At 40.0% G+C, this 21,183-nt stretch overlaps 1 protein-coding gene across 1 annotated transcript in view; it reads left to right on the forward strand.

Moving 5' to 3' along the window:
* Window positions 1-6,697: 6,697 nt before the first annotated feature.
* Window positions 6,698-21,183, forward strand: part of RAB3C (RAB3C, member RAS oncogene family) — a gene marked incomplete at both ends in the record, with an annotated part of 80,548 nt that continues 66,062 nt past the window's right edge. Inside the window, one exon of the mRNA XM_081318218.1 lies at window positions 6,698-6,925. Coding sequence (XP_081174344.1) covers window positions 6,698-6,925 — 228 coding nt within the window. The remainder of the gene's footprint in view (window positions 6,926-21,183) is intronic.

A 21,183-nucleotide genomic window follows, 5' to 3' on the forward strand; every position in this document is an offset into this window, starting at 1 on the left:
GGCAAAATGATGATGAGGCAAATTGTCTCCCTTGTTATTACTTACCAGGCAGATCAAAGCTTTAAAGATTTAAACCAGGAGTCTTCAAACTTGGCCCTTTTATGACTTGTGGACTTCAACTCCCAGAATTCCTCAGCCAAGCAGCTGGCTGAAGAATTCTGGGAGTTGAAGTCCACAAGTCATAAAAGGGCCAAGTTTGAAGACCCCTGATTTAAACCATCATCCAAAATTGAACTGGAAAGCAATCAATAAGCAGGAAAGTATCTCTCACTGCAGAAGATATACAATGATAGGATGTAATACATGTAGTCCTTGACTTACAAAAGTTCACTTAGTGACTGTTCAAAGTAATAATGGCACTGAAAAATGTGATTTATGACCATTTTTCAGTTTCAACCTTGGCAGCATCCCCATGATCATGTGACCAAAACTCCGGTGCTTGGCAACTGGTTCATATTCATGACTGTTGCTGTATCCCAAGATTATATGATCATCTTTTGCAACCTTCTGACAAGCAAAGTCAATGGGGAAGCCAGATTCATTTAACAGCCAGGTTACTAACTTATCAACTGCAGTGATTCACTTAACAACTTTGGCAAGAAAGGTCATAACATGGGGCAAAACTCAATAAATGTCTCACTTAACAGAAATTTTGGGGTCAATTGTTATAAATTGAGGACTACCTGCATACTGAATTATGAAGTTAATTTTACCATAACTACCTCTGCTTGCATGCAATAGAGTTTCAAGGAATCATTCTTTACCTGCTTAACACAACCTTTATGAAGATTATGTAATATGATGGTTTGAGCATCTTTTTGATGTTCTTTGAGACATTTGTCTCATCTTTTTAAAAAATCTTTTTGAAAGAATCTTTTAATTACAAATAAAACCTGGAACATGGCATGTGACAGACCAAAGCATTAACAAGGAAACTTCTGGGTCCTCAACAAATCCCAAAACAAAATAAGTAATTGGTGACCACATTCAAAGTATTGCCACTTCTCCAGCATTGAAAAAGAAGCTGAGAGATATGGAACCTTTCAGGGATCTAGAAAAGGGATCAACTGACCATGCTGATAAATATTTGTTTAATGGCTAGTCATATCCAGCATGTAAGTCACTTAGTGGGCAGGCCATTCTAACTACCTCAATGAAAACTATTCTCTGTAACATCCTGAAATATCTCTTCTAGATTCTGATTGTGCCTTCTGCCTCAGAGCCCTAGAAATAATTTTATAGACAACCATCCAATCATCCATATTTGTGTACAGTCAGTTTCTGTCCATGTATATAAAATTCCAAACATCATTCAAAGAGGTAAATTTATAAAAGGTAAAAAGGTAAAGGTTCCCCCGCACATGCGTGCTAGTCGTTTCCAACTCTAGGGGCCCTTGCTCATCTCCGTTTCAAAGCCGAAGAGCCAGCGCTTGTCCAAGGACGTCTTCGTGGTCATGTGGCCGGCATGACTAGATGCCAAAGGCACACGGAATGCTGTTACCTTCCCACCGTAGTGGTCCCTATTTTTCTACTTGCATTTTTACGTGCTTTCGAACTAGGTTGGCAGAAGCTGGGACGAGTAACAGGTGCTCACTCTGTTACACGGCACTCGGGATTCGACCCGCCAAACTTATATAAATTTAAATTTATAGTTAATGCTTATTATTGGAAATCAGTTCCATCCTGTTATTCCCAACACAGCTGTTAATCATTGGGAGAAAGCAAGTGAACACCAAACAGACCTTTAAGATGGGAATACAGTAGTTATATTCCATGAAAGAAATGTGTGGGAGTGTATTTCATGTAGTGAATCTTGATTATGTGTATCAAGGTAATGATTTAAAAGCTAACCAGCTGATGTAATGTAAGATGTAATGATGGGAATGACCCAGCAGTGTCTGTTTCTCTTTAAAAGCAAGCAGCGTCTGTATCTCTTTAAGAGCTCTGTATAAAAGGGAAGGCTCCGCAGATGTGTTCTCTCTCTTTTGTTTCCTGCTGTAATTGTGCTCCTGCTGTATTAGCATGTGTATATACATTGTTCCTGGTGTATGATATTGTAGATAGTGTAAGATAAACCACCATTTAACATAGACCACTGTTTACTGTGTTTACTCTTGGGTTATCTTGGTGGAATAAGACTCTGCATGCTCTGGTGTGTGTGTGTCTGTGTCTGTGTGAGTGTGTGTGTACTGAAATCCCATTCTTTAAAGTACTTTGCAATGCATTTGTCTGCAAATAAAAGACAAACATCCCAATTTCACAACAGTGAAAGCAGATATTACCAGTTAAGAACTGTTTTCAAAAAGGAGGCAGAGGGGATCAATTACACACAGAAGGACTGAAAAGCTCAACAGCACCTGAAAAATATCACCGCCTTGAAATTGTGCTTTCTGTTGTAGCATTCATATTGTAATAGCAGAAAACTCAAAGTCTGGGCTTAAAGGCTGACAACAGGATACTTCATATCACCATCAGCTATTCATTCCCATAAGTGCAGGGATATTCTATTGGCTTTCTGTCGGATTGGGAATGAAGAGATCTAGATTCAAATCTTCATTGGTGTAGGCAAGCTTAAGTCAGTTGCATCCATTTAATCCAACTATTTTCCAAGGGTTGCTATGAAGATAAAATGAGAGTAAGGAATAAAATATGGCTCCTAGGGCTACATGGAAGAAAGAAGGATATGGATGATTTTAAGTTAATATGTTTTCTTAGGTCCCACTCATAAATTCCACCGACCCTTTTCAACGGATTGTGTTTTCTGCAGCTGTGCTCTGTTTCAGGTTCAGTTCAGCCTGCTGCTCCAGAAAGCAATGTAGCCCCCAACTGAAACTCTTTAAAACAGCTGCCATATGATTCTGCTAAAAGATACAGTTGTTTTAGAGGCTTGCAGGCTGACAGGAGCTATGCGCACACACTAACATGGTCCACAGGCCTTTTGGATTAAATCCAAACCACTGGGCAGCCTACTACCTTTTTCCATACCATGGCAGACCTATTCTTTAATTACCTAGCCCCCGCTATTTGAGTCTACCCTGGCATTTGTTCAAGGCAAAGAAATCATCCTGTATTGCTATACCAGTTCTCATTGGTATAGTATTAGCTGGATAACTGCTGCCTTTGATTTAGAAAACAAACTATCTGCTTCAATACTTCAAACAGGCTTCTGAACTGTCAAGTCAAGACAAAAATAAAAATAAAATAAAGTCAAGACAGTTGGATATTGGATTCAATCTAGCTTGTACACTCTTAATGTAAGATCAAATTCCCTAATTGCCTATATTCCTCAACTGAAAAGGCACCATGGGAGGTGTTCCTCATTATGTTTTCACTTAGGACTATTGATTGAAATGTGGGAAGCCAGAGAAGATATAGATCATCATTAAAAAAAATTAATAATAAAAGACAGGAGGACATCTGACACTTATAGCAAGTGCAAGAACTCTACATACTATCAATTAGAACAGTGTTTCTCAACCTTAGCAACTAAGATATCTGGACTTCACCTGCCTGAATTTCCCAGTCGGCCCTGAATTACAGTTTACCACAATGTTTTACTGTTTTTTATTGTTTTTTGAAAAACATAAGATCAAATTATTTTCCATTGTAGTGAAGAATTATTAAGATTTTTTTCAGTACAGCATGCATTCACATATTAAGGGTATAAGTTCAACAATGGCAAGAATTAACCGGAGCTGAGTGAACATTCAGCAAGGTTACATCAAAATATATGCTTTGATGTTCCTACTGGCTAAGTTAAAAGTCAAAATCTTTTATCCTGACAGATGTATGTATTTATACATATTTACATAAATTTAAACCCTAAATATCTAGAGGCCGCGGTGGCTCAGTGGGTTAGGACGCTGAGCTTGTCAATCAGAAGGTCGGCAGTTTGGCGGGTCAAATCCCGAGTGCCGCGTAACAGAGTGAGGGCCTGTTACTCGTCCCAGCTTCTGCCAACCTAGCCGTTCAAAAGCACGTAAAAATGCAAGTAGAAAAATAGGGACCACTACGGTGGGAAGGTAACAGCGTTCTGTGCGCCTTTGGCGTCTAGTCATGCTGGCCACATGACCACGGAGACGTCCTCGGACATGCGCTGGCTCTTCGGCTTTGAAACGGAGATGAGCACCGGCCCCTAGAGTCGGAAACGACTAGCACGCATGTGCGGGGGAACCTTTACCTTTACCTTTAATCTATTAGAAAGACTCATTTAATGATCGCAGCTATTCTTCTATTTTTTTTGCACTTGGTAGCAATTTCCTAAATATAATTCTTCATGAAGTTCTTTTGAACACATTCCATATCTTTATTAAGTGTATCAACAATAGTTATAATGTGTTATTTATTCATTCATTGATTTATTTCTATTTATATGCCATTCAGTGTCTTTGGAAATAGAAAGGCATATAAACTAAAAGTAAAAAAAACACAACAAATGAATAAAATGCAATTGTATTTCAATTGAAATTTATTTATTTTATTTAGTTACATTTATATACCGCCCTTATAGGGATGCGGTGGCTCAGTGGGTTAGGACGCTGAGCTTGTCGATCAGAAGGTTGGCAGTTTGGCGGGTCGAATCCCGAGTGCCGCGTAACAGAGTGAGCGCCTGTTACTCGTCCCAGCTTCTGCCAACCTAGCAGTTCGAAAGCACGTAAAAATGCAAGTAGAAAAATAGGGACCACTACGGTGGGAAGGTAACAGCGTTCCGTGCGCCTTTGGCGTCTAGTCATGCCGGCCACATGACCACGGAGATGTCCTCGGACATGCGCTGGCTCTTCGGCTTTGAAACGGAGATGAGCACCGGCCCCTAGAGTCGGAAACGACTAGCACGCATGTGCGGGGGAACCTTTACCTTTACCTATATACCGCCCTTTCCCTGAGGACTCAGGGCGGTTTACAGGGAATTAAAAAATCCAACATATAAAAGTTAAAACCAAATTAAAAAATATTAAATTGACCCTGTACACAATTAAAACCCCAATTAAAAATTTCTCCTCAGCCTGGGCCCGAGAGCTCAAAGAGCCAGGTCTTCAGGCCCCGGCGGAATGATCGGAGGTCGGGGGCAGTTCTCAGCTCCACCGGCAGCTGGTTCCAGAGGGCAGGCGCTCCCACTGAGAAGGCCCTATCCCTGGGTGTCACCCGCCGGCAATCTCTCACTGGCGGAACCCTGAGCAGACCCTCCCTGTGGGAGCGCACTGGGCGAAGGGCATTTGATGCCGGCAGCAGGTGTTCCCTCAAATAACCCAGACCCAGGCCATGTAGGGCTTTATAGGTAATAACCAGCACCTTGAATTTCACCCGGAGGGCAACCGGAAGCCAATGCAGCTCGCGGAGTAGAGGTGTTACATGGGAGTATCAGGAGACCCCCATTACAACTCGCGCGGCCGCATTCTGCACCACTTGAAGCCTCCGTGTGGTCTTCAAGGGCAGCCCCATGTAGAGAGCGTTACAGTAGTCCAAACGGGAGGTCACAAGCGCATGAGTAACTGTGCGTAGGGCTTCTCGGTCCAGATAGGGACGCAACTGGCGCACCAGGCGAACCTGTGCAAAAGCCCCCCTGGTCACGGCTCCTATATGGTCTTCAAAATTGAGCCGTGAATCCAGGAGGACGCCCAGGTTGCGAGCCCTATCAACGGGGGTAACACCTCACCCCCCATCATTAAGGATGGAATAACTTGGTTAACCCGAGATGCCGATATGCACAGCCACTCAGTCTTGGCGGGATTGAGACGAAGCCTGTTTCTCCCCATCCAGACCTGAACCGCCTCCAGGCACCGGGACATCACGGAGAGGGCATCACTGGGTTGGTTCGGGGTGGAAAGAAAAAGTTGGGTATCATCAGCGTACTGGTGATACCCCACCCCAAAACCACGAATGATCTCGCCCAGCGGCTTCATATAGATGTTGAACAGGAGGGGTGAGAGAACCGACCCTGAGCTATTGACCCACCCTCCTGTCCTTGCCTACTTTTAAGATAACCTCAAACATTACTCAAAGCCACACACACACACACCCCACACAAATTATGTTATGTATGCCATTTTAAGTTCCTGGAGGGGAAGGCAGGATATCAATTTGATATAACAAGATTATAATACAACAAGATGGAATGGAGAAAATTCACAAAGCTAAGCAAGATATTTTTTTCTGATTTTTCAATTGCTCTGTCATTTCATCTTCTTTGGCATAGGCACTAGCAGGGCTTTTTTTTTTGTCATAGAACGCTCAGAACGGAGCTCCGGCACCTTTTTTGGATGGAACCTTGTAGGGTAGGCAAGGCGGGTTGTATGACATGCGTGAGTTCTGGCACCTTCTTCTTTTACAAAAAAAGCACTGGGCACTAGAATTGTTCTCCTTTTCATAGCAATTGATTCTGATGGTTGTGCTGCTATTTTAGGAATGTTTAAAAACACTTCTGTGAACATACACTATTTTGGCATTTGGGTAACAAAATTAATTAGCACTGCTCCCTTGTGCAGGGGAAGGTTGCCACTGATTTTCTGGAATCAAAATATCCAGCATGATCATCTATATTATTTGAATATCTTAAGATCTCCTTCAGTTTCTACCCAAATACTTGGGCACCTAGTGCTGAGAAGGCTGGTGAAAATATAAGCATTTTGGAGTTACATGAAGCAAACATAACATTTAATTTTTTTAAAAAAAAGTCTCTCTCCTCTTTCCTCATCTGCAGATGGCATCTGCGCAAGAAACCCGATATGGCCAAAAGGAAACATCGGATCAGAACTTTGATTATATGTTCAAACTGCTCATCATTGGTAACAGCAGTGTTGGAAAAACGTCCTTCTTATTCCGTTATGCTGATGATTCTTTTACTTCAGCTTTTGTAAGCACTGTTGGGATCGATTTCAAAGTGAAAACCGTCTTCAAAAATGAAAAAAGAATTAAGCTACAGATTTGGGTGAGCAAATATACTGTATATATGTGTACAGTTTATCTCTGCTTTTCAGATTTGTGTATTAAATGTTAAAGACAAATTACTCTATTTCAGTGTTTCTCAGCAACTTTAAGACATCCAGAATTCATGCTAGATGGTGAATTCTGGAAGATGAAATCCACGTCTTAAAGTTTCCAAGATTGAGAAACACAGCTCTATTTTGATCTTTCTTCACAATTGAATTAACTAGTCTTGGTTATTCTTTCATTTACCTTTCTTGCATTTGGCTAGTCCAGTCCTACCATTTGGTAGAGCCAGGGCTTTTTTTGTCATAGAACGCCCAGAACAGAGTTCTGGCACTTTTTTTGGATGGAACCTTGTAGGGTAGGCAAGGCGGGTTGTATGACGTGTGTGAGTTCTGGCAACTTTTTAACAAAAAAAGCACTGAGAGCGATATGGTTCTCTGAACAGGAAATGGTAGGAGGGAAGTAAGGAAATGTAGGAGGACAGAATGATGCATGCCACACCATTTTTCCAGTAAATTGATGTCTTGTCCTCAGATACTGGATGATTTTGCCCTGGTAGCTGCCTTAATGAAGGATTGACCTACAGGTAGAATGAGAAAGCTACCATTTTCTTTGTTTTGGAGCAAACTGTCTTCAGTTAGCACTGAATCTGCCTTGGTTTGCTTCCATCTTAGTTTCCATCTTCTGGAATCCATCCTTCTCTGATGATGGGGCAATATGATGTTTATTATATATGACTTTGCTTTTAAAGGATTGATGTAAAAGAGCCTTGGTGGAGCAGTGGGCTAATGCCTCCTTAAGTAACACCAGCTGCCTGCAATTAGTGCAGGTTCGCATCCCACCAGGCTCAAGGTTGACTCAGCCTTCCATCCTTCCGAGGTAGGTAAAATGAGGACCCAGATTGTTGGGGGCAATTAAGCTGACTTTGTAATAATGCCGCTTGGGGGTGTATGAAAGCCCTAATAAGCAGGCATATACATAGAATGAAGGCTACTGCTAAGCTTGTAAGCCGCCCTGAGTCTTCGGAGAAGGGCGGGATATAAATGGAATTAAAATAAAATAAAAAATAAAAAAAATGTTTGAGTGATTCTGCTTATAGCTGCACAGAGCAGGGAAAATGATTTTGAAGGAGATATTTGGGAACTGTTACCTAAGGAAAAGGGGCTGAAGCATTTTATAAGTCCACAAACAAGATAACGTCCAGATATGATTCAGGTAAACATGTTCCTAATTCACTAAAGTATAAGAAGAGGAAGTACAGCATGATCTGACTTGCAAGATTTTGCAAATGTTTATTACAGCATAGTGCTAGATTTCCTAATATTATGAAGTAGGAGCCAGAGATCCTTCAGATCCTGTTGTTGTCTTTAAATGGTGATGATCATGACATCTGATATTATTCTTTTCCTTTTACTATTTGGAAAAAAAGATAATATTTAACTGATATTGACTGATTTACAGTTTTAGAGGCCTGGGTTTTTCATGTCTTGCTCTTCTCATTGCTTTAAGACATCAGTCATGGAAGTCCAGGAAATGTGTTTCCTGGAAATACACAAACATATTAGAATGTAAAAGCTGGAGCCTGGTCTTCCTATTTACATAATACAGAATACCCTTTCTACTAACACGTGCTGCTGTGGGCCCATCTTTAAAAATACCTCTGTCTCTCCCTCTCCCTAATCATCTGAAGATAGAGTTCTGAAGCTAGAATTCTAAATATAGGAAGTTCAATTTCTTTATATATATAGTTAAAATACGTGCTACAAATGAAAACATTTAATAGGGTCTTAACCTAAGCCAACTGTTATAAATTGGCAAGGTTTTATTTTTTTAGGCTTCTCTCAGAGCAGGGATGAACAAGAACCTCTTAGGAGCTCCAAGAATCTCTTCAAATATCACCACCGTATTGAGAAAATGTTTTAATTCATGGGTAGCACTCAAACTATCTATATTTCAATAAGTCAAAATAATTACAGAAACATTTCATTAAATAAATAAAATTTAATTTAGTTAAAATTTAGGTTTTTTTCTGAACTTCCCTATTTATGTAAGTCCCACACCTTGTTTTGAGTACAAATCCCAGCATATCATTCAAAGGCCTTTGACCCAAATATTGGGGGGGGCTTGTTCTCAGGTCACCTAAAGGCTTTCTACTCCCATCACAACTCTCTTTCTCCTTATTAAGAATTAAAATATACATCTGAGCATGTGTGATGGGTGATCATTGTATGACCCAAAACTTGTATCTCCTCATTCATATCTAGCAATTATTCCCATCCTTATTGTTATACATTGTACACAATCCTAGATAATTGTAAATGCCTAGGGAAGGCTAATATAATGCATATTAATAATAATAATAATAATAATAATAATAATAATAATAATAATAATAATAATAATAATAATAATAATAATAATAAGTTGGAAGGGACCTTTGAGGTCATCTAGTCCAACCCCCTGCTAAGGCAGGAAACCCTATACCATTTCAGACAAATGGCTGTCCAGTCTCTTCTTAAAAACTTCCAGTGTTGGAGCATTCACCACTTCTGGAGGCAGGTTGTTCCACTGGTTAGTTGTTCTAACTGTCAGGAAGTTTCTCCTTAGTTCTAGGTTGCTTCTCTCGACTAGTTTCCATCCATTGCTTCTTGTCCTGCTTTCAGGTGCTTTGGAAAATAGCTTGGCTCCCTCTTCTTTGTGGCGGCCCCTGAGATATTGGAACACTGCTATCATGTCACCCCTCACCCTTCTCTTCATTAAACTACACATACCCAATTCCAGCAACCATTCCCTATATGTTTTAGCCTCCAGTCCCCCAATCATCTTTGTTGCTCTTCTCTGTACTCTTTCTAGAGTCTCGACATCTTTTTTACATCGTGGTGACCAAAACTGGATGCAGTATTCCAGGTGTGGCCTTACCAAGGCATTGTAAAGTGGTATTAGTACTTCACGTGATTTTGATTCTATTCCTCTGTTAATGCAGCCTAGCACTGTGTTGGCTTTTTTGGCAGCTGCAGCACACTGCTGGCTCATATTTAAGTGATTGTCCACTAGGACTCTGAGATCCCTCTCACAGTTACTACTATCGAGCAAGGTACCACCTATACTATACCTGTGCATTATAGAAAAAGCCTATAAGCTATTGAGATGCATATTAACTCTTGCTGATGCCTCCTCATTACCTGCTCATTATGCAACAGTAGTCTTTCAGCCACAAGCGATGCCCTTACTTTTTTACTGTGACTACTCTTCAGTATGCATGTCATTGATAACTCTCATAATGCAAAAACACAGTAGCTAAAATGAATGCAGTCTTATAATTTACATTAATATGTTTAGAGATAAATACTAGCAAAGCATCCTTTCCATTTTTTTCATCTGGTAAATGAAATATGATTCATATAAGGTATATGTGAATCACCTTTGCATGATAGTTCCAATTTAAAGGAATATTTATATGCATCCATTTGAACCATAGCACTTAAGGATTCTGTTCTTCCAAGAACAGCTTGGATTTAGAATCTGATAATTCCATATCCTTAGCTACATAGAAATTTGAGGCTTCCAAAAGGACTACAGGCTCCTTGAGTCTAGCATTAGTAAGAAGAAGGTTCATGCCCCTTTTCTCTTTGCAAGTTCTGAAACCCATGATCAAATGTCTACAGATTCTATGTCTGGTGAGGACATAGTTCTTGTAGACTTTCTAAAGTTGGAATGAACTTTTGTAGGGGAAAAGTTTATTCTATCCAATGAATAAAAAAAGTGAAGGACTTCTAGTTGTAGCCAAAGAGCTAAAGAGATCAAATTAAAGAAAAAAACCATAAAGATGTGCCTGTTGGTTTCTGCATTGTTTAATGGGAACAGAATTCATGAAAACTTTGAGCATTGCCTCTCAAAAAGCAGTTGTCAGTGAATGCTCCATATTGCTGTCCTCTCATGTAGTAGATTTCTGCATTAAGTGATTTGTGCTTAATGGATGATGGATACACCTCCAGGGCCACTGATGAAAATAAGATATGAATCTTGAGAGACTTATTCTGTGGAACAGATTTTAAATAAATGTGTTCCTGTTGCGTTATAACCTACAATAACAGCTATAATATGAAACATGTCTATGGCATTGCTATATAGTTCTAGTGTGGAGGCTCCGTTTTTATTAACATCCCTTCACCCGTTATTTCTTCTTTTTAGCTTTGTTTTTATAGTTTTTAATATGTTAATAATAAACGAAGCTAAAGTGCACTGAGACTTTAGAATTCAAACAGACATGGACCAGTCACATAACATCTCAGACTTAATGATTGTCAGTAAGAAAGACAAAAAAAAAGTCTGGATAGTGGACATGCCAGTACCTGGAGAGAGCAGAATTAAACAGAAATAACTAGAGAAGATAACAAAATACAAATATCAGCAAACAGAAATAGAATGACTGTGGCAAAAGAAATTAAAGGTAGTACCAGTAGTATAGGCACCTTGGATGCAATCCCAAAACAACTGGAGCACCTCTTAAAACACCATTGGCATTGACAAACTCACCATCGGTCAATTGCAAAAGGCAACTTTACTCAAAACAGCTTACATCCTGCAATGAGATTTCTAGTACCATCAAACATTAACCATTACCTATCCCAGGTTCTTGGGAAGGACTTGGTAGGTGGATAAAAACATCAAATCCAGTCTAAAGATCCTGATGACTGACAATTAACCATGATAATAATAAAGTGATACTTCAATATCTAGCAAGTTGAATTTATCAGACCTGAACAGCCTGATTTTACAAAATTTTTTAGAACTGCCTATATATTCTTAGTTGCTTGATAGTTCTTAGGTCCTTGATTAGGACTTGAATTATTAGTTTCCACCAGTCTTAGACTGTGAATCTAACTGTACATTTCCTACACATATTTTTTGGGATGTTTATTGACCGTGTTTTAGCTTTGTTATATGCCACCTGTAATCACTTATTTCTGATGGGCAAATATATAGTGTAAATTTGATAACTAAATAGTTCAATGCCCAACTTCCTCCAAACTCCTTATTAAATAAACAGTTCTTGTGATCCAGTCATTTACATTTGCAATTATATCCAAAGGCAATTGCATGCTTCACACACGGTATGCATTTATAAAGAAAGTGATTGTAATTTGCATCAAACACTTATTTCAAGAAAAGTATTATTAGAATATTTGATGTGAGTTGTGTAGTTGCTCCAATTCCTGCTCATTTTTTGAGTTAATGTACAATATTAGTTTGTGTAAGCACAGAGAAAAAGATTACATTATTTTGCTTGTTTTATATCAACTGTTGTTGTGAATATATAGCCAAGGCAAGGCAAAGTGCATGTACCGTATTTTCCGGCGTATAAGACGACCCGGCGTATAAGACGTATAAGACTTTTAAGACGATTTTTAAGGTTTTTCGTCTTATACGCCGGAAAATACTTACATGCCAGTTGCCAAGTGTCCGACACAAGCCCGATTCAGCCCTGTCTGATGCAGATGGTGCAAAGCCAGACTTCCGGCGGGCCGGGGAAGAGCGTGCCTGCCAGCCCGTTCCAGGAACTTCCGGGGACTTCCGGCGGGCCTGGCGCCCCTCTCGCCCGCAGACCACGCAGCGGCCCTCGCCAGCCGGCCTCAGCATGGCTGCCCCAAGCCCGCCTCTCCAGCGCGTCTTCCGAGCCCACCTGGGCGGGGCTTGGCTCCAGACGCGTGGCTGCTCCGTCTGCAAATGTGCTCTCAAATGGGTGGGTGGAAGGAAAAGCCCCTTTGGACTTCAAAAGGGGCTTTTCCTTCCACCCACCCATTTGAGAGCACATTTGCAGACGGAGCAGCCACGCGTCTGGAGCCAAGCCCCGCCCAGGAGGCGGTCAGCCAGGTGGGCTCGGAAGACGCGCTGGAGAGGCGGGCTTGGGGCAGCCATGCTGAGGCCGGCTGGCGAGGGCCGCTGCGTGGTCTGCGGGCGAGAGGGGCACCAGGCCCGCCGGAAGTCCCCGGAAGTTCCTGGAATGGGCTGGCAGGCACGCTCTTCCCCGGCCCGCCGGAAGTCCCCCAAACTTGGAACTGCCTGGCGGCGGGCGGGCACTCCCTCTCCGATCCGCCGGGGAGCGTCTCCCAAAGCGCAGCGTCTGGCAGCCGGGAGTCCGTCGGCCTGGTCGCTGGCGAGCTGGCCCGCGGCTAGGGCCGGGGCTCAGGAACAGGTAGCCGGGTGCGGGTGGGGGGAAGGAAAGCCGGGCGCGGGCTTCTGCGGCTGGTTGCGAGGCCGGATGCGGGCGTCTGCCGGGAGAGATAGCGGGTAGCAGGGCGCGCTCTGCTTATGCTCAGATGCCGCTTGGGTGAGGGGGAGGGGCTTCCTGCCGCTCCCGGGGTCTGGCGTTTGCAAGGGGGAGGGGAAGGGGCTTAGAGGCTCTTGGGGGTGGGAAGGGAGAGTCACGATGGAGGGGGGACTGGACTAAGGCTTGAAGTTGCTTTGCAATAACGGGGACACTCGACTGATTTATGTTTTTTTTCCGGCGTATAAGACGACCCGGCGTATAAGACGACCCCCCAACTTTTGAGAAGATTTTCAGGGGTTCAAAAGTCGTCTTATACGCCGGAAAATACGGTACCTGATATTTTACACATATTAAGCAATTGAAATAGATTACCCACATGGGCTTTCTAACCTGATTGTGCAAAATAAGGCCAGGTAGAGTCACACGAGTAAACATATAGGATATATTAGGAACACTTCAAGGTAGTTATGCCCTTTCTTGGATTCATGTAGTTTGCCTCTATAGATGTTTTGCAAACTCTATAGATGTTTTGTAAACAGTATAGATGTTTGGTTTAAGGTGTTCCTGAGAGGCACTGCATGGTTATTCACATGCACATGCACATTCCCCTAGATTCGGATGTCTGCAATTTTAGATGAACTTATTGATGAAATTATCTATTAAAAATCAATAGCTAGGGAGGGATGGCTTAAAGTTTTATTCAGTTTTTGAAAGGCACCCCTTGGCAAAACATTCTGGAAGTCCCATCCCAATGCCGACTTTTGGATCTTTCCTCTGTTAATTTTTTCTCTCCCCCAACTTCCCACTGCCCTTACTCTTTCTGATATTTCGTTCTTCATCACTTACCAGCAACAGAGCACCTTTCTTCTTTTTCTCTCCAAAAATTAAAATGGAGCCAGTGCTTCACGTTGGCTAAAGTTTTGAAGTTGGATGGGAAAGTTGGTGTTGGCCCACAGGGCTCTTATTGTTGTAGGTAAATAAGTATGTCTGTCCTCTTGAACTCTTGGAGAAAGATAAGGATGTAAATTGAATAAGTGAAAGAGTCTGTGTGCATTGAATCCAACACCTAGATTTATCCATAATATCTGCAGGGAGAAAAAAATAATAATAATATTTTTAAGGATAAAGTCATATGTAGCTTTGAATCTGGAGATCATGCAAGCTATGGGGATTGGGGGTTTTACTGGGTGATCTAGTTCTAAAAAATCAATATTCTCATTTTGGCAACCTATAAGTTTCCAACTAGAAATGTCTTTAATTTGATGTAGCAGGAACTATTCTTGTGACTACAGGAACAGAAGAACCAAGCTGGATCAGGCACAGTACCCTCTACTCCAGCATTTTCTTTCCATAGTGACTCTACAGTAGCTACCAACCTGAAGCACATAAACACAAGAAAACCCTCATTCTCATGCTTTCTAGACCTGTGTGATCCAACCACATATTGTCTGAACAAGACATTATATGTTGCAAAGTTGATGTTATTTGCTTTAACAAGCTGCAGTAATGACATGATTTTTCTCACTAAGGCTTCAGCACCTCCAGTGATTATTCTGGTATTCATTAAGTAGCTCATTGGGACTGCCAAAAGAGATTGATGGATAGACAGATACTCCTTCTGGCTACTGCAAGAAGCCCCATAAGTGGCTCAAAGTAAAGCAATGCAGCAGCTTTATTTCATTACTTAGAAGTGGGAAGTAAGGTTCTTTGGCAGCTGCCCCAAAATGTATATAAATCTTCCAAAGCAAGAATTTCCACAGTGTTCTTCCTTAAGAAAATGTATTAAAATGAAGAAGGTAATGTGATAAGAATTTCAGTAATGGAAGTATTTTCCAGTGAGAACCAATTTGTCTCCTATTAGATTAAAGCTGAAACAGTGAGGAGGTGGATATTATTACTAATAAGGGAGGAACTTACAGCTGGTTATTTACAAAACCTTCTCCTAGGTCCTAATTAATCTGTGAACTGACTGTTGAGAACTGATTGCCTAATAAAACAGCTTGAAGCATCAGCAAAGAAAAATAATCCACTGATGTTTTGCACAGCCCTAATATTCCTTAACTGCTAGTAGAAATAGGTTTACTCCTCTTATATTTTAAACTAGGATTTGAAGGCTTGATTTACCTGCCTGAGACATGATAGAGATTTTGTGCATCTTGTTAGGCAAAAGTGTAAACCCAATTGGTTTCCCCTGATTTTAAAGAGATGTAGTATTTTTTACTCAATGATTGTGCTATAAACTGAATTCCCATGCTATATTCATTCTTAGTCTCCTTTTGCAAAATAATTTCTGATGGTTTATGGCATTTAATAATATCCAGGCTTATTTACAGAGGAAAAAAAAGTAGAGATGAGTAGATATGGATAGTACAGATATGCAACTCTTTGGAAATAATTCAGTAAATGTGCTTTGGACAGTACAAGAATGCAACCGTAGCAATTCTCTGCAACTAGTTAAGGCAGTCACATCTTTTTCTCTAACTGCAATGTGATCCCAGGAATTAATATAGCTTTAAAAAAGGTTTCAGACCAGTGTTACATTCATGTTGCCTGAACTCTTAATCACATGTTTGCAATCAGGTCCAAAGTGGTGTATATCCCTAAAAGATATGGTAAGAGTTTTGCAAAATCACTAATCTAGTCTATTAGCATCAAAATCAAGATACTGTAGGGCAGGGGTATCAAACTGCTAGCCCGCAGGCCGGATGCATCATAGCGAAACTACACCCACCCCATTGCTGGCAATGGAAAAAAAAGTCACAATATGTCACGTGACATTGTGAATTTGACATCCCTGCTGTAGGGTCATCATTATCATAAGTCCTGTTCTGGTCTGACTACAACTAGAAGACTGTATCCAACTCTGAGTACTGCATTTTAGGAAATACATCAACAAAGTGATTTAGGTCCCAAGAAGAGCAACTACGATGATTAGATATATTGAGTAAGTTTAGCCTGGTGAAAAGAAGATTGTGAGGGAGACATGAAATATATTTTAGTCAGATATCAGGTAAAATTTCCTAATATCAATGTTCCTAATGTTTATTTTTGTTGTTCTTTCCATCTTTCTGTGGGGTGAAGGTGGAAGAACAATGTGCAAGACTGCCTCAGGCAGTTGTGGAAGTATTTAAGGAGAGCTCTCCCTGACAGAAATATGTTGTAGATGTTTCTTGTATTATACTTTCCTTTCCCCTTTTGGGGAGGGAGAGAGAAGGAAGATCTCTATGCAAGAATTGTGACTTTTAATTAAGTTCACTCTTCAGTTTATCTCTGGAAATATCCCACAGGAATACAATGTTATGAAACCATTGTGATTGTCAGAAAATGTTACTCTATTGATTGCACAAGAAATCTCAAAGCAAATTCTATTCATTTCTCAATTTTTATGAAATGTGCATCCATTCTGAATTGTAATCTGTTGCCTTTGGCTGCAGTACTCCAAGCAAATGGCAGTGCTATCCTTAATGTGTCTATTCAAACACAAAAGTTTGACTGGGTTCAGTGCTGCTTACGCCTAAATAAAAGGATGCAGGCACTGAAGCTAAGCCTTGTAATAATTCTCAGTATCTGAAAATATACTTGGAAACTGTTTACCTGTTATAAAAACTAGACACAATGATTTTCAGTGTTATTATTGCAGCCCGGGAGCGACTAAGACACTGCAGTTATTTCACACAACAAGTTCAGGATCTTTACACTACAAATCCTATAAGTTCTTTGAAAAGTACCAATTAAGGTATTTATAACATATTCATCTTATAAAAAAAATATAGATGAAAGATGTTGAGCTCACATTTTTCTAAATTCTTCTGTTTGTAGTGATATTGCACAGTCTATATAAATGTTGGCTTTGGAGTACTAAAGGGACGCGGTGGCTCAGTGGGTTAGGACGCTGAGCTTGTCGATCAGAAGGTCAGCAGTTTGGCGGGCCGAATCCTGAGTGTCGCATAACAAAGTGAGCACCTGTTACTCGTCCCAGCTTCTGCCAACCTAGCAGTCCGAAAGCACATAAAAATGCAAGTAAAAAAATTGGGACCACTACGGTGGGAAGGTAACAGCGTTCCATGTGCTTTTGGCGTCTAGTCATGCCGACCACATGACCACGGAGACGTCCTCGGACAAGCGCTGGCTCTTTGGCTTTAAACGGAGATGAGCACCGGCCCCTAGAGTTGGAAACGACTAGCACACATGTGCGGGGGAACCTTTACCTTTACCTTTACCTTGGAGTACAAAATATTTTTTGTGCTGCATAATAGCAATGGGTTAAATCTAGATCTTTAAAGTTATATTTTTGTGTTCAGCTTTATAAAATACAGAGATGTGTGGGGTCTTTATTTATTCAGCCTTACTGAAGAGCACTTGATAAAAAGTCATAACAAGGACGTTATGTTTGCTTCTTCCCATCCTTGCCCATGGAAAATATTGAAGATTGGACCTAATGTCACCCAGAGAACTTCCTTGGTTAAGAGTGACTTTGAAATTGGGTCACCCCATTGCCAGTCCAACTTCTTGAATGCTACAATGTTAGAAAAGTGCAATATTGTTCTAATTACAAGTAAATTAATGAATCAGTCAAAGTCTTACCTTTTATTTTTCAGAATTATCTATGTCCCACTTCAGCCTTCCTTGATTCCGAAGTCAAATTAAATCCAACAGGAAGACATCATAAGAAAATTTCTCTCATGGCTATTTTTGAAATTAAGAAGCACTGACAGGCTGCAGAAAGAGGTAGATAGAATTGTAGAGTCAGAAGGGAAGCCTTAGGCTATCAATGCTTCACAAAAATCCAGTTTAAAGGATCTATGTCAGATGGAATAATTTATAATAGATATATTCAGTGAAAGGGAGACCAGTAACTTTCCAGATAACTGACTTCACTTTCAACTGCTCTTTTAGGAAGTTTCCCCCCCCCTAACTTTCAGTGGATTCCCTTTGAATATTTGAAAAATATCATCCTATTTTCCCCACACTTTCCTCTTTCTCAAGTATTCTCTAATGTTTCTTTTCATAGAACTCTTCTCTTTTTCTGAATCTGCCAAAATTTCTCTGAATCCATATGGTTGATGTCCAGAAGTGGATGCAGAGAAAAATGTAACGCAGTCTAAAACTGGATTTGTTTCTTTGCAACATCATACTGGTGGCTTATAATTAATTTGCAACCATTTATACTTCTAGAATGTTTTTTTTTCACAAGAACTATTACCAAATAGGATATCTATCATATGATACTAGTGCATTTGTTTTTTGTTTCCCAAACAAAGAATTTTGTATTATCCAATTAAAATTCATTCTGTTACTTTCAGTCAATTTCTCTCAGATTTTCTTTATCTGTTTAAGATTGATATACATTTTATTTATGAATTTTAGATAATGATTCCATCAAACCTTCAATTATCTGTACATTTCATAAGCAATCATTATAGCCATTAATGAAATGGAGTAGAGGAGTTTTGGCAGCACACTAGATACCTAACTCCCATTGGATGAGAAATGATTTATGAACAGATTTTGGGTATGATTTATGAGCCAGCCATGCATTACTTATCATGCATTCAGCCAATACAATTAGATTGCTAATATCATGAAATACTTTGTCAAATGAATTACTGAGATGAAGATATATCTATAGCATTTCCACAATCTATTAAGAAACTTATTCAATCCAATAAAAAAACAGGCAAATTCATTCTGGTTTATTGTTTTCAGTCTGCTTATAGATCCATCTTTTTACGATCCCTTCTGGATTCTTTCCAGATGTTGATATTAGACAAGCAATCTGTGGTTCCTCTCATCTTCCAAAGAAAATATTTGTTTCTTCTAGTTTTCTATCATTTTATCAATTCTTCACATTCCTCAAAGACAATATACTTAGGGCCAAACTGAATATCAGTAAGTATCATCATATCCAAAAATCAAATTAATCAGAGTTCTAGAGGTTTAAATTAATTCACAATTGACCTTTTTGTGACATAACAAGAATTTAAATTCTTCAGCAATACATGAAGCACAGCTTGGTTTATTAGCAAGGACTGAGTGTATTATAATGAGGTGGTTTCTTTTGTGGCTAAAAGAATGTTATGGGAAACAAACATCCAGCCATTTGCCTTTATAGTGAAAAGGAAAAGTGAGCTTGAACATCACTATTGACCTGGAGTTTTCTAACTCTCTTTCCCAAGGAATCCAAGTCTGACACATTGGGCTTCAATAAAAGTAGAAAGCCTCTTGGGGTGCTTTGGAACCAAAGCCGCAAAGTCCCATTTTAATGAGTCTATGTTTTTATTAATAGAAGTTAATTGCTCAAAGAATGAAATGACTGAATTGTAAGAAGAAATTTTGGCTAGAATTTAACCATAAAATCAGCTCACAAATTCTGTGGGAATAACCTTGGAGTTTTGCTTCTGCATTGCCTTATTTTTTGTGGAAACAATAAGTGAATTAGCCTGGGTGGGAGTTAGACTACTGGTTAAATTGTCTCTAAAAGAAACTGAGATTTCTAGCAACTTTTATTTTTCTAGTTCCCCTTGAAGTTCCCATTCAGACGCCTCAGACTTATTAGGAGTCAAAGTGGGAGCTGATTTTCTTACAGCTGGCCTGCTTCTGTGGTGTTTCTTTTTTTTTTATTGAAAAGTTTTACAATACATTTTATCTTTAACAATCCCTCCCCCCCTCCCCCCACCCAACCCTTCCTAACCCTCCCTAACCCTCCCCCCCTTCCCCCCTCCCCCCTCCCTGACTTCCCAGAGCTAAATACAAGGTATAAAAGTAAAAACAATCATAAACAACCATTATTAAGTCTATCGCACTCTAGCTCATATGAAATGACTACAAGCAATACTAATATCACATAAAAAAACTTATACAAATGCTAAATGAAACTTTTTGGTCCCATATTTGTTCTGGATATAATCAATCCACTTTTTCCACTCCATGTGGTGTTTCTTTTTACAAAGGGAGATTTTCCCTCAACTTTTGATTCTTCCCCTTTCCCCCCTCCCTCCTTGGAAGCTTGCAGCTAGATTTTATTTTATTTATTTGAAACATTTATGTAGCCACCCATCCTTCAGCTACTCTGTTGGATATTTGATGTGGCCTATAATATTGCCTCTTAAGAAACATAAAAGCAGAGGCAGAAGGGCAGACAGCTCAGGAAAATTCTTGCTGACATGACATCCTTGAAACCATTAAGTCTATGTTTATTAGAGCCATCCTTGCAGTTCCAAGATGCATTTAAAAATATACTTCATTTAGAGATGGGATTATTCTTGACTGATGTTAAAGTTTGATATCATCTTTTTAAATTTTGGAAAAATTATACCCCCACCCCTTATAGTTTAGTGATTCAGGGAGGCAGCTGCCTTGTCTGCTTCCAAATGTTATGCTATTTCTCATAGCTTAAACATGTTTCAGCTTTCAGTAAGAATTGTATTTAGGAAGATGACTTCTTGACGGTAGGGATCTCTAATTTCTTAGCAATCTCACTCTCTCTGACAAACACACATACAGGTGAAACTCAAAAAATTAGAATATCGTGCAAAAGTTCGTTTATTTCAGTAATGCAACTTAAAAGGGGAAACTAATATATGAGATAGACTCATTACATGCAAAGCAAGATAGTTCAAGCCATGATTTGTCATAATTGTGATGATTATGGCGTACAGCTCATGACAACCCCAAATCCACAATCTCAGAAAATTAGAATATTACATGCAATCAATAAAACAAGGAGTGTACATAGAACAATATCGGACCTCTGAAAAGTATAAGCATGCATATGTACTCAGTACTTGGTTTGGGCCCCTTTTGCAGCAATTACTGCCTCAATGCGGCGTGGCATGGAAGCTATCAGCCTGTGGCACTGCTGAGGTGTTATGGAAGACCAGGATGCTTCAATAGCGGCCTTCAGCTCTTCTGCATTGTTCGGTCTCATGTCTCTCATCTTTCTCTTGGCAATGTTCAGGTCAGGTGAGTTTGCTGGCCAATCAAGC

The sequence above is a fragment of the Vipera berus genome, assembly GCF_964194415.1.
Source record: "Vipera berus genome assembly, chromosome: 2".
NCBI classification, from domain to species: Eukaryota; Metazoa; Chordata; class Lepidosauria; order Squamata; family Viperidae; genus Vipera; species Vipera berus.